This window comes from Hydra viridissima, unplaced genomic scaffold (assembly GCF_058129835.1).
Source record: "Hydra viridissima isolate aposymbiotic clone 2 unplaced genomic scaffold, HvirCarnegie_v1 scaffold_5, whole genome shotgun sequence".
In the NCBI taxonomy this organism is placed as follows: Eukaryota; Metazoa; Cnidaria; class Hydrozoa; order Anthoathecata; family Hydridae; genus Hydra; species Hydra viridissima.
The window spans coordinates 838,305-851,962 of NW_028324304.1; the positions used below are offsets into that span (position 1 = coordinate 838,305).

The 13,658-nt window shown below is 39.7% G+C and overlaps 4 protein-coding genes and 2 pseudogenes across 4 annotated transcripts; 2 read left to right on the top strand and 4 right to left on the bottom strand.

Annotated features, from left to right (window-relative positions):
- Positions 1-2,358: 2,358 nt before the first annotated feature.
- LOC149887684 (histone H3) lies at positions 2,359-2,769 on the bottom strand. Its single transcript, XM_090088815.1, has one exon. It carries the CDS (start codon positions 2,767-2,769, stop codon positions 2,359-2,361), a length of 411 nt encoding a protein of 136 aa, XP_089944941.1.
- Positions 2,770-4,360: 1,591 nt separating this feature from the next.
- On the bottom strand, positions 4,361-4,765 carry LOC149887685 (late histone H2B.L4 pseudogene; annotated as a pseudogene).
- Positions 4,766-5,059: 294 nt separating this feature from the next.
- Positions 5,060-5,449, top strand: LOC149887686 (histone H2A, orphon). Its single transcript, XM_090088817.1, has one exon. It carries the CDS (start codon positions 5,060-5,062, stop codon positions 5,447-5,449), a length of 390 nt encoding a protein of 129 aa, XP_089944943.1.
- Positions 5,450-9,833: 4,384 nt separating this feature from the next.
- On the bottom strand, positions 9,834-10,244 carry LOC149887687 (histone H3). Its single transcript, XM_090088818.1, has one exon. The coding sequence runs from the start codon at positions 10,242-10,244 to the stop codon at positions 9,834-9,836; it is 411 nt and encodes a 136-aa protein (XP_089944944.1).
- Positions 10,245-11,835: 1,591 nt separating this feature from the next.
- LOC149887688 (late histone H2B.L4 pseudogene) lies at positions 11,836-12,240 on the bottom strand (annotated as a pseudogene).
- Positions 12,241-12,534: 294 nt separating this feature from the next.
- LOC149887689 (histone H2A, orphon) lies at positions 12,535-12,924 on the top strand. Its single transcript, XM_090088819.1, has one exon. The coding sequence runs from the start codon at positions 12,535-12,537 to the stop codon at positions 12,922-12,924; it is 390 nt and encodes a 129-aa protein (XP_089944945.1).
- Positions 12,925-13,658: the final 734 nt, after the last annotated feature.

The window sequence follows — 13,658 nt, forward strand, 5'->3', positions numbered from 1 at the left end:
AACTAACTAACTAACTAACTAACTAACTAACTAACCAACTAACTCACTGAGAGACTAACTAACTAACTAACTAACTAACTAACTAACTAACTAACTAACTAACTAACTAACTAACTAACTAACTAACTAACTAACTAACTAACTAACTAACTAACTAAGTAGCTGACTTTGTATTTGTTTTTCAATTATGAACGAGTTCCTTGCAAGATAGATATTTCTGTTGCATTTGTTAGCCTTTATTTTTATCAAAAATAAAATTCCAACTGGTGCTTTTCTAATGTCAAGGACCTCGCTAAGGCTAAAGCAGCTAAGCCTAATGGTTATGATGTTATAAAGCGGAGAAAAATGAACTTTTCTGAAAATGAAAAAACGAGAGATGGAATTGATCTGCAATAACTTCGGTTGTGAACACCTTATAACTGATGCCTCGCGCGATTTTAATAACTTTGCATCATGCAAAAGCCGCCAAATTCACTTTTCACGAGTGTTAAAGTGTCATTTTTGAAATGCCAGTTATGAGCGCATGAAATCAAAAGCGAAATTTGCACTTTGAAAAGCAAACGGAAATGTAGAGCATCTTTTAAAATCGCCATATTCTAATTCAGTTTTGCCTTTATGAACTTGAACAAAAGTTGCATGCCTTCCCAAGACTGCACAATTGTAAAGAAAACACCAAGCTTCGCTCGAACGATGACTATGAAGACGAAGAACCGAATGGACCCCGTATTGTGCATTCGTCACTCATTCTCTTATCTCCTCAAACGTTTTTTTACCGTTACCTTCCATAATGAATTTTATTTTTTATTTATTTTTTTTTTTTACGATGTCCAGAACTTTCAGGTTGCTAAGTTTTTCCTTTTTTTCTAGTGTCCGCGACTTTATATATGTTGACTGCGTTATCGCAGTTTTAGCCTTCGATCGTTTTTGTTAACGAACACGAATAAGCACAACATAGTGTTCCTTTTTCATGGAATGTTCTTTGTTGTGTCTCTGTGTTTAGAAAAAGAATTGGTCTGAACTAAAAATCGTCGTTAGTACGCGTTGCTAACGCATTAAATATTCCAGCAATCGCGCGTGTTTGTGCCCTTCGCCTCTATTGAGTTTGTATGGTACCAAATGCTTAGAAGAGATTGGCATAAGCTTTTTTGGGAAGCCATATGGTTCAGTTTCTTGATGAAATTAAGCTGCTTTGTCCAGAGTAAGTAGCGCTGATGTTATTTGGCCATGCGCGCACTCGATTGCTTTTAAAGACTATTTTTTCGATGTTTTGATGCGATACCTTTCGCTTCTAACATGCTGTGGCACCGAAACGCCGCAATTTACAAAGCGTCACTATTCTTTAGAAGATTTCAAAACTAATGAAGCTTTAAGAGAGCGAGAGACGCGAGCTGTGGAGGTTTGCCTGTCAACACGAAAACACACTTTGCAGTCTGACGGTGGAGCAAAAAAAAAAAAAAAAAAGTCTCCTCGACAGTCCGCATAAAACTCCGCTTGAAAAATAAAAACATCTAAACATCTAGAAGTTTTATAAAAACGAACGCAACGTTTCTCTGAAACACGACAAAAAAAAAATGACTGAAGCTGCATCTCCGAAAAAGGCCACAAAGAAGTCTGCGCCTAAAAAGCCTGCTGATCATGCTCCCTACAAGGCGATGATTGTCGATGCTATTAATTCGCTTAAAGAACGCAAAGGGTCGTCAAGACAAGCTATCGCCAAGCACGTCAAGGCCAACAACAAGGTGGGTGAAAACGTCGATTCGCAAGTCAAGATTAATTTAAAGCGCATGGTGGTTGCTGGCGAGCTCGTACAAGTGAAAGGAACTGGCGCGTCGGGTTCTTTTAGAATTGCAGCTAAGCCCAAACCGTTAAAGAAGCCTGCTGCAGTCGCCAAGAAGCACAAAAAAGAAGCCAAAGAAGTAAAGAAGCCTGCTGAAAAGAAGAGCACGCCAAAAAAGAAAGCTGCGTCAGTGAAAAAAGTCGCACAAAAAGAGAAAGTGAAAAAAGCTACTCCTAAGAAAAAAGTGACTCCCGCAAAAAAGAGCGCCCAGAAACCGGTTGCTAAAAAGCCCGCAGTAAAGAAAGTGAAAGCGACACCTAAGAAGAAAGCTGCAGCCAAGAAAACCATCGCAAAAGTGGAAAAGAAATAACCTAACCTACCCCGCTTTTTGTCAAACGGCTATTTTCATAGCCACACATCTTTCTAAAAACAAAGTTCCAGGCGTAGAACTTGTTTACTTTGTGTTTGTTTGTTTGTTGTTTTTTTTTTTTGTTTTGTTTTGTTTTAAGGCACTAAGCCGACAACGTTTTTAACAGATTTGTGGCTATGAAAATAGCCGTTTTGTTTAGAAGCACCATTTTTTAAGCTCGCTCTCCTCTGATTCTTCTCGCCAACTGAATGTCTTTTGGCATAATAGTGACACGCTTTGCATGGATGGCGCACAAGTTGGTATCTTCGAAGAGACCCACTAAGTAGGCTTCTGAAGCTTCTTGTAAGGCCATGACGGCGGTGCTTTGGAAACGCAAGTCAGTCTTGAAATCTTGAGCTATTTCGCGAACCAATCGCTGGAAGGGTAGTTTTCTGATTAGGAGCTCTGTCGATTTTTGGTATCTTCGGATCTCTCTCAAAGCTACGGTACCGGGTCGGTATCTGTGGGGTTTCTTTACTCCGCCGGTAGCCGGGGCACTCTTTCTTGCTGCTTTTGTTGCCAGCTGCTTTCTCGGTGCTTTACCGCCGGTAGATTTTCTAGCTGTTTGTTTTGTGCGGGCCATTGTAAGTTACGCTTACACTTATCAGTTTAAGTTGAACTTTTGAAGTTTTTCAATTTAACGCGTTTTGTTGACATTTTTAGACTTTGCCGCGACTTAAAGCTGCATTCTGATTGGTGCTAAGAAAGTGCTCTTTGATTGGTTCAAGTACAAATGCAAAATAAGGCATTAAGGCCACGTAGGCGTGTTTTTTGGCTACGGGAAAAGAGAGCGCGTTTGTCTCGCCTCTACAATTTCTGCTTTTTTAAACACTTCAAAGACAGGTCGACGTAGTGGAATTCCGAAAAGAAACTTTTCTGCTCTGTTTGCGAACGGATAAAAGCGTTAAATGCGAAAACGCGCGTTAAAAACAAGGCAGTTTGTTTTGGTTTTTTTTTTTTTTGTTTTTTTGGTTCAGATGGCTTTTTGACGAAGGACCGTTGCGATTGGTTGTTTGACGAAGATGTTTCCATCTATGTAGGGTAAAAGTCGCGCTTCCAGCGCATAATAAAAACAAAAAGAAACGCAAAAAGACAGTAATTGAACTTCAAACAATTTTAATCATGTCTGGTCGCGGTAAAGGAGGAAAAGGACTTGGAAAAGGAGGCGCAAAGCGTCATCGCAAGATTTTACGTGATAACATCCAAGGAATCACAAAGCCCGCCATACGTCGTCTAGCTCGTCGCGGTGGTGTTAAGCGTATCTCTGGACTTATCTACGAGGAGACTCGAGGCGTTCTAAAAGTCTTTTTGGAAAACGTTATTCGCGACGCTGTAACATACACAGAGCATGCCAAGAGAAAGACAGTCACCGCTATGGACGTTGTCTACGCATTAAAAAGACAAGGTCGCACATTGTACGGCTTTGGTGGTTAAAAGGGGAACACCTCAGCAATCAAAAACGGCTATTTTTATAGCCACACATCTGTTTTAAACGTTAATAGGCAATCTAGAACTTGAACGCTGCACCGCGATAAGCAGAGGGGGTGTGTAAAAACGGTTTAGTTTACCAGTTTCAGTTTGTTTCAATCGAAATGAAAAGCAATTGAATTGATTTCTAAGTAATGTTTTTTAGCGAGGCATAGTTTAACTGAGTGTTTAGAGTAGACGCTTGACACATAAAGTGTTTTGCTCACCATCATCGGGCTAGAAAGGTGATTTTTATCTAAAGCGCTGCTTTAAGTCTGATTTCCTAAAGATGCGCGCAATACATTTGAAAAAAAAAAAAAAAAAGAAAAAAGAAAAAAGGAGCAAAAGTGTGGTAGTAGCAGCAAATAATAACGATGGGTGGGTCATAAGGGCTAAGGTTTTGATCAAAAGCAAAAAGGTGGCGCTCAAGTAGTTGTTGAAAGATTTTCTCACGCGTTTACCTACTGTAATAACTTTTTGTATCCAAAGTGGATGCAAAAGCTATACGTTTAAACATCAAAAAAAGCAAGTCTAGAAAAGCGCTCGCTCTTTAGACGCGGTGTCGCAATTTAAAACGAGCAAACAATGGCTGCCTAGCTATTGCATTTTAAGTACTTTCTCTCTACTACAATTTAAGGCGTTCTAATGCGTACAATGCTTTTACAAGATGTGTGGCTATGAAAATAGCCGTTTAGATAGCGCTCCATCTATTTACTGCTGGTGTACTTAGTAACAGCCTTGGTGCCTTCGCTCACTGCGTGTTTGGCCAACTCACCGGGAAGTAAGAGGCGCACAGCTGTTTGAATTTCACGCGAAGAGATGGTTGATTTCTTGTTTTGGAGGGCTAGTCGTGAAGCTTCTGAAGCGATTCTTTCAAAAATGTCGTTGACGAAAGAATTCATGATGCTCATCGCTTTGGAAGAAACACCAACATCAGGGTGAACTTGCTTCAAGACGTTGTAAATGTAAATGGCGTAGGATTCTCGCCTCTTTCTCTTGCGCTTTTTGTCTCCAGTACCAGCGATCTTGCCGCCTTTCTTACCAGCGCGTTTTTCCCCCTTTTTGGCCACCTTGGGCGCTTGTTTTCCTCCGGCCTTTGGAGCGTCAGACATGTCGACGAGTTTTAGAGAATTGAAATTTGAAATTACAAGCAACCGAATCACTTCCTATATAAAGCGCAGTTGTGGTCTCCAATTCGAGAACATTTCTGTTTCTCGCAAGCTCATTGGTTCTTCAAAGATTAACTAATTTGCGCATTGTTTGACGGAGTTTTTCTATTCGTTAAAAAAAGTGCAGTTCGAGACCAAATGTTTTTGATAAGAAAAAGGAATTTTGTAAGTTGATTTCAAAGCGCGCACAAATATCTCTAGGTTGTCTCTCGTTGTTTCTCAGTGTAAGAAATTAAAATGTCAGGACGTGGAAAAGGAGGAAAAGCTAAAGCCAAGGCAAAGACTCGATCGTTCAGAGCCGGACTTCAGTTTCCAGTCGGTCGTGTTCACCGATTTTTGCGCAAAGGACACTACGCCAATCGCATCGGTTCAGGCGCACCTGTCTATTTAGCTGCTGTTTTGGAGTATCTCTCCGCCGAAATTTTGGAGTTGGCCGGTAACGCTGCTCGTGACAATAAGAAAGCTAGAATCATTCCTCGACACTTACAGTTAGCTGTTCGCAATGACGAAGAGTTGAACAAGTTGTTGTCAGGTGTTACTATAGCCAGTGGCGGTGTGCTGCCAAACATACAAGCCGTTTTGCTTCCCAAGAAGAACGAAAAGGTTCCAAAACCAGCAGCCAAATAAACGGTACTCTGAACACAAGATAAAAAATAAAGGCTATTTTCATAGCCACACATCTGTTAAAAACATGACGGCATGAGCTTAAACACACTAAGGAGAATATAAAGAAGTGTGTGTGTGTGTGTGTGTGTGTGTGTGTGTGTGTAAGGAAGGGAGGGGAGGGGGGTTCAAAATCTCTTTTTAAAGCTGTTAGGGGATAAAAAGAGCACACGCATCCCGTTACAAAAAAATACATGGTGGGGTTTACACGCCATCTTTGAAACGTTTTAAGTTATAACCTGAGGGAGAAAAAACAGTTCGGTTACCTCACAGGTCACGTGCATGTTCAAGATTCCAAGTTTTGAAAGGATCCAACGTAACTTGAATAAAAAGTGAACACGCACGTGCCCAGATTGGCGACCATCTATAGGCTGTAGGAAAATAACAAAGAAGATTTAAGCGCCTCCGTAAGAATTTAGCTCCCTTAGGATTTCAGCAAAAAAGTATATTTAGCGGAGAAAAAAACAAAGAGCGAGGTTAAGCAGCAGTGACGGCATTAGCATCAGCAGCAGCAACAAAAACAAAACAAAACAAAAAAAAACAAACAAAAAAGCGGCAGCACGAAAAAAAAAAAAAAAAAAAAAAATTTCCGTTTTTTACACTTGCGTGTTTGTCTGTGTGTAATCCTTAATTGCATGGTTTTTTGTTGTTGGTTTTACCTTGTCATTTTTCTTCTGCGCACGTTCTCTTGGTCAGTAGTTTTTTGAAATGCGAAAAAAAACGTCAACGAAAAGAAGTGAACGGGTCATTGCACGTCATGTCTAACAAACAAGAGGGGTAAAGACAAAGACGTCCGCTGTCGAAAACTCATACATACTCCAAGCTGACACACTCTTGAGACACTTCGAAATAAAGCAAATGATCAAAGTCATAACACTTGACAAAGTCGAAACAAAAATCACAGCATGCGCAGACAACCCTTTATTTTACATTAAAGGAAAAAAACGTAAAGCTAGAACTAAACATTCCTTCAATTAAAACACGTCAAACTTGCGACGGGCACAAAACTCAACATATAACAAAGTTACGACGCTCTAGTTCTTTTACATTTTGTTTTCTAAATGACCCGTCCCTAAAACCCCGGAAAGAATAAAACGCGACAGTCGAGTTGTTGGCCAATACCTTTTTTCACAGTAACTATCAGGTGTTTCTCGCAACGTCGGATGGGTTGCTGAAACCTTAAAAAAGAACTTTAAAAAGCTTGTGGGGTAGCGTTAGTTCTCATGCTATTTTAACAAAGTACTAAAACTTTAGTTAAAGTAATAAGATTTTACAAAGTAGCTACATTTTAATTATTGTCCTCATTTATCGTCATCTATCGTCATTTTTCACGTATCTGCCTAACTTAGTACCTAACAAACTAACTAAGATACAAACTAACTAACTGAATGACTAACTAACTGACTGACTAACCAACTAACTGACTGACTGACTAACTAACTAACTGACTGACTAACTAACTAACTAACTAACTAACTGATTGACTAACTAACTAACTAACTAACCAACTAACTAACTAACTAACTAACTAACTAACTAACTAACTAACTAACTAACTAACTAACTAACTAACTAACTAACTAACTAACTAACTAACTAACTAACTAACCAACTAACTCACTGAGAGACTAACTAACTAACTAACTAACTAACTAACTAACTAACTAACTAACTAACTAACTAACCAACTAACTCACTGAGAGACTAACTAACTAACTAACTAACTAACTAACTAACTAACTAACTAACTAACTAACTAACCAACTAACTCACTGAGAGACTAACTAACTAACTAACTAACTAACTAACTAACTAACTAACTAACTGACTAACTAACTAACTAACTAACTAACTAACTAACTAACTAACTAACTAACTAACTAACTAACTAACTAACTAACTAACTAACTAACTAACTAACTAACTAACTAACTAACTAACTAACTAACTAACTAACTAACTAACTAACTAACTAACTAACTAACCAACTAACTCACTGAGAGACTAACTAACTAACTAACTAACTAACTAACTAACTAACTAACTAACTAACTAACTAACTAACTAACTAACTAACTAACTAACTAACTAACTAACTAACTAACTAACTAACTAACTAACTAACTAACTAACTAACTAACTAACTAAGTAGCTGACTTTGTATTTGTTTTTCAATTATGAACGAGTTCCTTGCAAGATAGATATTTCTGTTGCATTTGTTAGCCTTTATTTTTAGCAAAAATAAAATTCCAACTGGTGCTTTTCTAATGTCAAGGACCTCGCTAAGGCTAAAGCAGCTAAGCCTAATGGTTATGATGTTATAAAGCGGAGAAAAATGAACTTTTCTGAAAATGAAAAAACGAGAGATGGAATTGATCTGCAATAACTTCGGTTGTGAACACCTTATAACTGATGCCTCGCGCGATTTTAATAACTTTGCATCATGCAAAAGCCGCCAAATTCACTTTTCACGAGTGTTAAAGTGTCATTTTTGAAATGCCAGTTATGAGCGCATGAAATCAAAAGCGAAATTTGCACTTTGAAAAGCAAACGGAAATGTAGAGCATCTTTTAAAATCGCCATATTCTAATTCAGTTTTGCCTTTATGAACTTGAAAAAAAGTTGCATGCCTTCCCAAGACTGCACAATTGTAAAGAAAACACCAAGCTTCGCTCGAACGATGACTATGAAGACGAAGAACCGAATGGACCCCGTATTGTGCATTCGTCACTCATTCTCTTATCTCCTCAAACGTTTTTTTACCGTTACCTTCCATAATGAATTTTATTTTTTATTTATTTTTTTTTTTTACGATGTCCAGAACTTTCAGGTTGCTAAGTTTTTCCTTTTTTTCTAGTGTCCGCGACTTTATATATGTTGACTGCGTTATCGCAGTTTTAGCCTTCGATCGTTTTTGTTAACGAACACGAATAAGCACAACATAGTGTTCCTTTTTCATGGAATGTTCTTTGTTGTGTCTCTGTGTTTAGAAAAAGAATTGGTCTGAACTAAAAATCGTCGTTAGTACGCGTTGCTAACGCATTAAATATTCCAGCAATCGCGCGTGTTTGTGCCCTTCGCCTCTATTGAGTTTGTATGGTACCAAATGCTTAGAAGAGATTGGCATAAGCTTTTTTGGGAAGCCATATGGTTCAGTTTCTTGATGAAATTAAGCTGCTTTGTCCAGAGTAAGTAGCGCTGATGTTATTTGGCCATGCGCGCACTCGATTGCTTTTAAAGACTATTTTTTCGATGTTTTGATGCGATACCTTTCGCTTCTAACATGCTGTGGCACCGAAACGCCGCAATTTACAAAGCGTCACTATTCTTTAGAAGATTTCAAAACTAATGAAGCTTTAAGAGAGCGAGAGACGCGAGCTGTGGAGGTTTGCCTGTCAACACGAAAACACACTTTGCAGTCTGACGGTGGAGCAAAAAAAAAAAAAAAAAAGTCTCCTCGACAGTCCGCATAAAACTCCGCTTGAAAAATAAAAACATCTAAACATCTAGAAGTTTTATAAAAACGAACGCAACGTTTCTCTGAAACACGACAAAAAAAAAATGACTGAAGCTGCATCTCCGAAAAAGGCCACAAAGAAGTCTGCGCCTAAAAAGCCTGCTGATCATGCTCCCTACAAGGCGATGATTGTCGATGCTATTAATTCGCTTAAAGAACGCAAAGGGTCGTCAAGACAAGCTATCGCCAAGCACGTCAAGGCCAACAACAAGGTGGGTGAAAACGTCGATTCGCAAGTCAAGATTAATTTAAAGCGCATGGTGGTTGCTGGCGAGCTCGTACAAGTGAAAGGAACTGGCGCGTCGGGTTCTTTTAGAATTGCAGCTAAGCCCAAACCGTTAAAGAAGCCTGCTGCAGTCGCCAAGAAGCACAAAAAAGAAGCCAAAGAAGTAAAGAAGCCTGCTGAAAAGAAGAGCACGCCAAAAAAGAAAGCTGCGTCAGTGAAAAAAGTCGCACAAAAAGAGAAAGTGAAAAAAGCTACTCCTAAGAAAAAAGTGACTCCCGCAAAAAAGAGCGCCCAGAAACCGGTTGCTAAAAAGCCCGCAGTAAAGAAAGTGAAAGCGACACCTAAGAAGAAAGCTGCAGCCAAGAAAACCATCGCAAAAGTGGAAAAGAAATAACCTAACCTACCCCGCTTTTTGTCAAACGGCTATTTTCATAGCCACACATCTTTCTAAAAACAAAGTTCCAGGCGTAGAACTTGTTTACTTTGTGTTTGTTTGTTTGTTGTTTTTTTTTTTTGTTTTGTTTTGTTTTAAGGCACTAAGCCGACAACGTTTTTAACAGATTTGTGGCTATGAAAATAGCCGTTTTGTTTAGAAGCACCATTTTTTAAGCTCGCTCTCCTCTGATTCTTCTCGCCAACTGAATGTCTTTTGGCATAATAGTGACACGCTTTGCATGGATGGCGCACAAGTTGGTATCTTCGAAGAGACCCACTAAGTAGGCTTCTGAAGCTTCTTGTAAGGCCATGACGGCGGTGCTTTGGAAACGCAAGTCAGTCTTGAAATCTTGAGCTATTTCGCGAACCAATCGCTGGAAGGGTAGTTTTCTGATTAGGAGCTCTGTCGATTTTTGGTATCTTCGGATCTCTCTCAAAGCTACGGTACCGGGTCGGTATCTGTGGGGTTTCTTTACTCCGCCGGTAGCCGGGGCACTCTTTCTTGCTGCTTTTGTTGCCAGCTGCTTTCTCGGTGCTTTACCGCCGGTAGATTTTCTAGCTGTTTGTTTTGTGCGGGCCATTGTAAGTTACGCTTACACTTATCAGTTTAAGTTGAACTTTTGAAGTTTTTCAATTTAACGCGTTTTGTTGACATTTTTAGACTTTGCCGCGACTTAAAGCTGCATTCTGATTGGTGCTAAGAAAGTGCTCTTTGATTGGTTCAAGTACAAATGCAAAATAAGGCATTAAGGCCACGTAGGCGTGTTTTTTGGCTACGGGAAAAGAGAGCGCGTTTGTCTCGCCTCTACAATTTCTGCTTTTTTAAACACTTCAAAGACAGGTCGACGTAGTGGAATTCCGAAAAGAAACTTTTCTGCTCTGTTTGCGAACGGATAAAAGCGTTAAATGCGAAAACGCGCGTTAAAAACAAGGCAGTTTGTTTTGGTTTTTTTTTTTTTTGTTTTTTTGGTTCAGATGGCTTTTTGACGAAGGACCGTTGCGATTGGTTGTTTGACGAAGATGTTTCCATCTATGTAGGGTAAAAGTCGCGCTTCCAGCGCATAATAAAAACAAAAAGAAACGCAAAAAGACAGTAATTGAACTTCAAACAATTTTAATCATGTCTGGTCGCGGTAAAGGAGGAAAAGGACTTGGAAAAGGAGGCGCAAAGCGTCATCGCAAGATTTTACGTGATAACATCCAAGGAATCACAAAGCCCGCCATACGTCGTCTAGCTCGTCGCGGTGGTGTTAAGCGTATCTCTGGACTTATCTACGAGGAGACTCGAGGCGTTCTAAAAGTCTTTTTGGAAAACGTTATTCGCGACGCTGTAACATACACAGAGCATGCCAAGAGAAAGACAGTCACCGCTATGGACGTTGTCTACGCATTAAAAAGACAAGGTCGCACATTGTACGGCTTTGGTGGTTAAAAGGGGAACACCTCAGCAATCAAAAACGGCTATTTTTATAGCCACACATCTGTTTTAAACGTTAATAGGCAATCTAGAACTTGAACGCTGCACCGCGATAAGCAGAGGGGGTGTGTAAAAACGGTTTAGTTTACCAGTTTCAGTTTGTTTCAATCGAAATGAAAAGCAATTGAATTGATTTCTAAGTAATGTTTTTTAGCGAGGCATAGTTTAACTGAGTGTTTAGAGTAGACGCTTGACACATAAAGTGTTTTGCTCACCATCATCGGGCTAGAAAGGTGATTTTTATCTAAAGCGCTGCTTTAAGTCTGATTTCCTAAAGATGCGCGCAATACATTTGAAAAAAAAAAAAAAAAAGAAAAAAGAAAAAAGGAGCAAAAGTGTGGTAGTAGCAGCAAATAATAACGATGGGTGGGTCATAAGGGCTAAGGTTTTGATCAAAAGCAAAAAGGTGGCGCTCAAGTAGTTGTTGAAAGATTTTCTCACGCGTTTACCTACTGTAATAACTTTTTGTATCCAAAGTGGATGCAAAAGCTATACGTTTAAACATCAAAAAAAGCAAGTCTAGAAAAGCGCTCGCTCTTTAGACGCGGTGTCGCAATTTAAAACGAGCAAACAATGGCTGCCTAGCTATTGCATTTTAAGTACTTTCTCTCTACTACAATTTAAGGCGTTCTAATGCGTACAATGCTTTTACAAGATGTGTGGCTATGAAAATAGCCGTTTAGATAGCGCTCCATCTATTTACTGCTGGTGTACTTAGTAACAGCCTTGGTGCCTTCGCTCACTGCGTGTTTGGCCAACTCACCGGGAAGTAAGAGGCGCACAGCTGTTTGAATTTCACGCGAAGAGATGGTTGATTTCTTGTTTTGGAGGGCTAGTCGTGAAGCTTCTGAAGCGATTCTTTCAAAAATGTCGTTGACGAAAGAATTCATGATGCTCATCGCTTTGGAAGAAACACCAACATCAGGGTGAACTTGCTTCAAGACGTTGTAAATGTAAATGGCGTAGGATTCTCGCCTCTTTCTCTTGCGCTTTTTGTCTCCAGTACCAGCGATCTTGCCGCCTTTCTTACCAGCGCGTTTTTCCCCCTTTTTGGCCACCTTGGGCGCTTGTTTTCCTCCGGCCTTTGGAGCGTCAGACATGTCGACGAGTTTTAGAGAATTGAAATTTGAAATTACAAGCAACCGAATCACTTCCTATATAAAGCGCAGTTGTGGTCTCCAATTCGAGAACATTTCTGTTTCTCGCAAGCTCATTGGTTCTTCAAAGATTAACTAATTTGCGCATTGTTTGACGGAGTTTTTCTATTCGTTAAAAAAAGTGCAGTTCGAGACCAAATGTTTTTGATAAGAAAAAGGAATTTTGTAAGTTGATTTCAAAGCGCGCACAAATATCTCTAGGTTGTCTCTCGTTGTTTCTCAGTGTAAGAAATTAAAATGTCAGGACGTGGAAAAGGAGGAAAAGCTAAAGCCAAGGCAAAGACTCGATCGTTCAGAGCCGGACTTCAGTTTCCAGTCGGTCGTGTTCACCGATTTTTGCGCAAAGGACACTACGCCAATCGCATCGGTTCAGGCGCACCTGTCTATTTAGCTGCTGTTTTGGAGTATCTCTCCGCCGAAATTTTGGAGTTGGCCGGTAACGCTGCTCGTGACAATAAGAAAGCTAGAATCATTCCTCGACACTTACAGTTAGCTGTTCGCAATGACGAAGAGTTGAACAAGTTGTTGTCAGGTGTTACTATAGCCAGTGGCGGTGTGCTGCCAAACATACAAGCCGTTTTGCTTCCCAAGAAGAACGAAAAGGTTCCAAAACCAGCAGCCAAATAAACGGTACTCTGAACACAAGATAAAAAATAAAGGCTATTTTCATAGCCACACATCTGTTAAAAACATGACGGCATGAGCTTAAACACACTAAGGAGAATATAAAGAAGTGTGTGTGTGTGTGTGTGTGTGTGTGTGTGTGTGTGTGTAAGGAAGGGAGGGGAGGGGGGTTCAAAATCTCTTTTTAAAGCTGTTAGGGGATAAAAAGAGCACACGCATCCCGTTACAAAAAAATACATGGTGGGGTTTACACGCCATCTTTGAAACGTTTTAAGTTATAACCTGAGGGAGAAAAAACAGTTCGGTTACCTCACAGGTCACGTGCATGTTCAAGATTCCAAGTTTTGAAAGGATCCAACGTAACTTGAATAAAAAGTGAACACGCACGTGCCCAGATTGGCGACCATCTATAGGCTGTAGGAAAATAACAAAGAAGATTTAAGCGCCTCCGTAAGAATTTAGCTCCCTTAGGATTTCAGCAAAAAAGTATATTTAGCGGAGAAAAAAACAAAGAGCGAGGTTAAGCAGCAGTGACGGCATTAGCATCAGCAGCAGCAACAAAAACAAAACAAAACAAAAAAAAACAAACAAAAAAGCGGCAGCACGAAAAAAAAAAAAAAAAAAAAAAATTTCCGTTTTTTACACTTGCGTGTTTGTCTGTGTGTAATCCTTAATTGCATGGTTTTTTGTTGTTGGTTTTACCTTGTCATTTTTCTTCTGCGCACGTTCTCTTGGTC

Coding starts and splice junctions, on each gene's coding strand:
- LOC149887687 (XM_090088818.1), bottom strand. CDS start 10,244: ATGGCCCGCACAAAACAAACAGCTAGAAAATCTACCGGCGGTAAAGCA.
- LOC149887684 (XM_090088815.1), bottom strand. CDS start 2,769: ATGGCCCGCACAAAACAAACAGCTAGAAAATCTACCGGCGGTAAAGCA.
- LOC149887689 (XM_090088819.1), top strand. CDS start 12,535: ATGTCAGGACGTGGAAAAGGAGGAAAAGCTAAAGCCAAGGCAAAGACT.
- LOC149887686 (XM_090088817.1), top strand. CDS start 5,060: ATGTCAGGACGTGGAAAAGGAGGAAAAGCTAAAGCCAAGGCAAAGACT.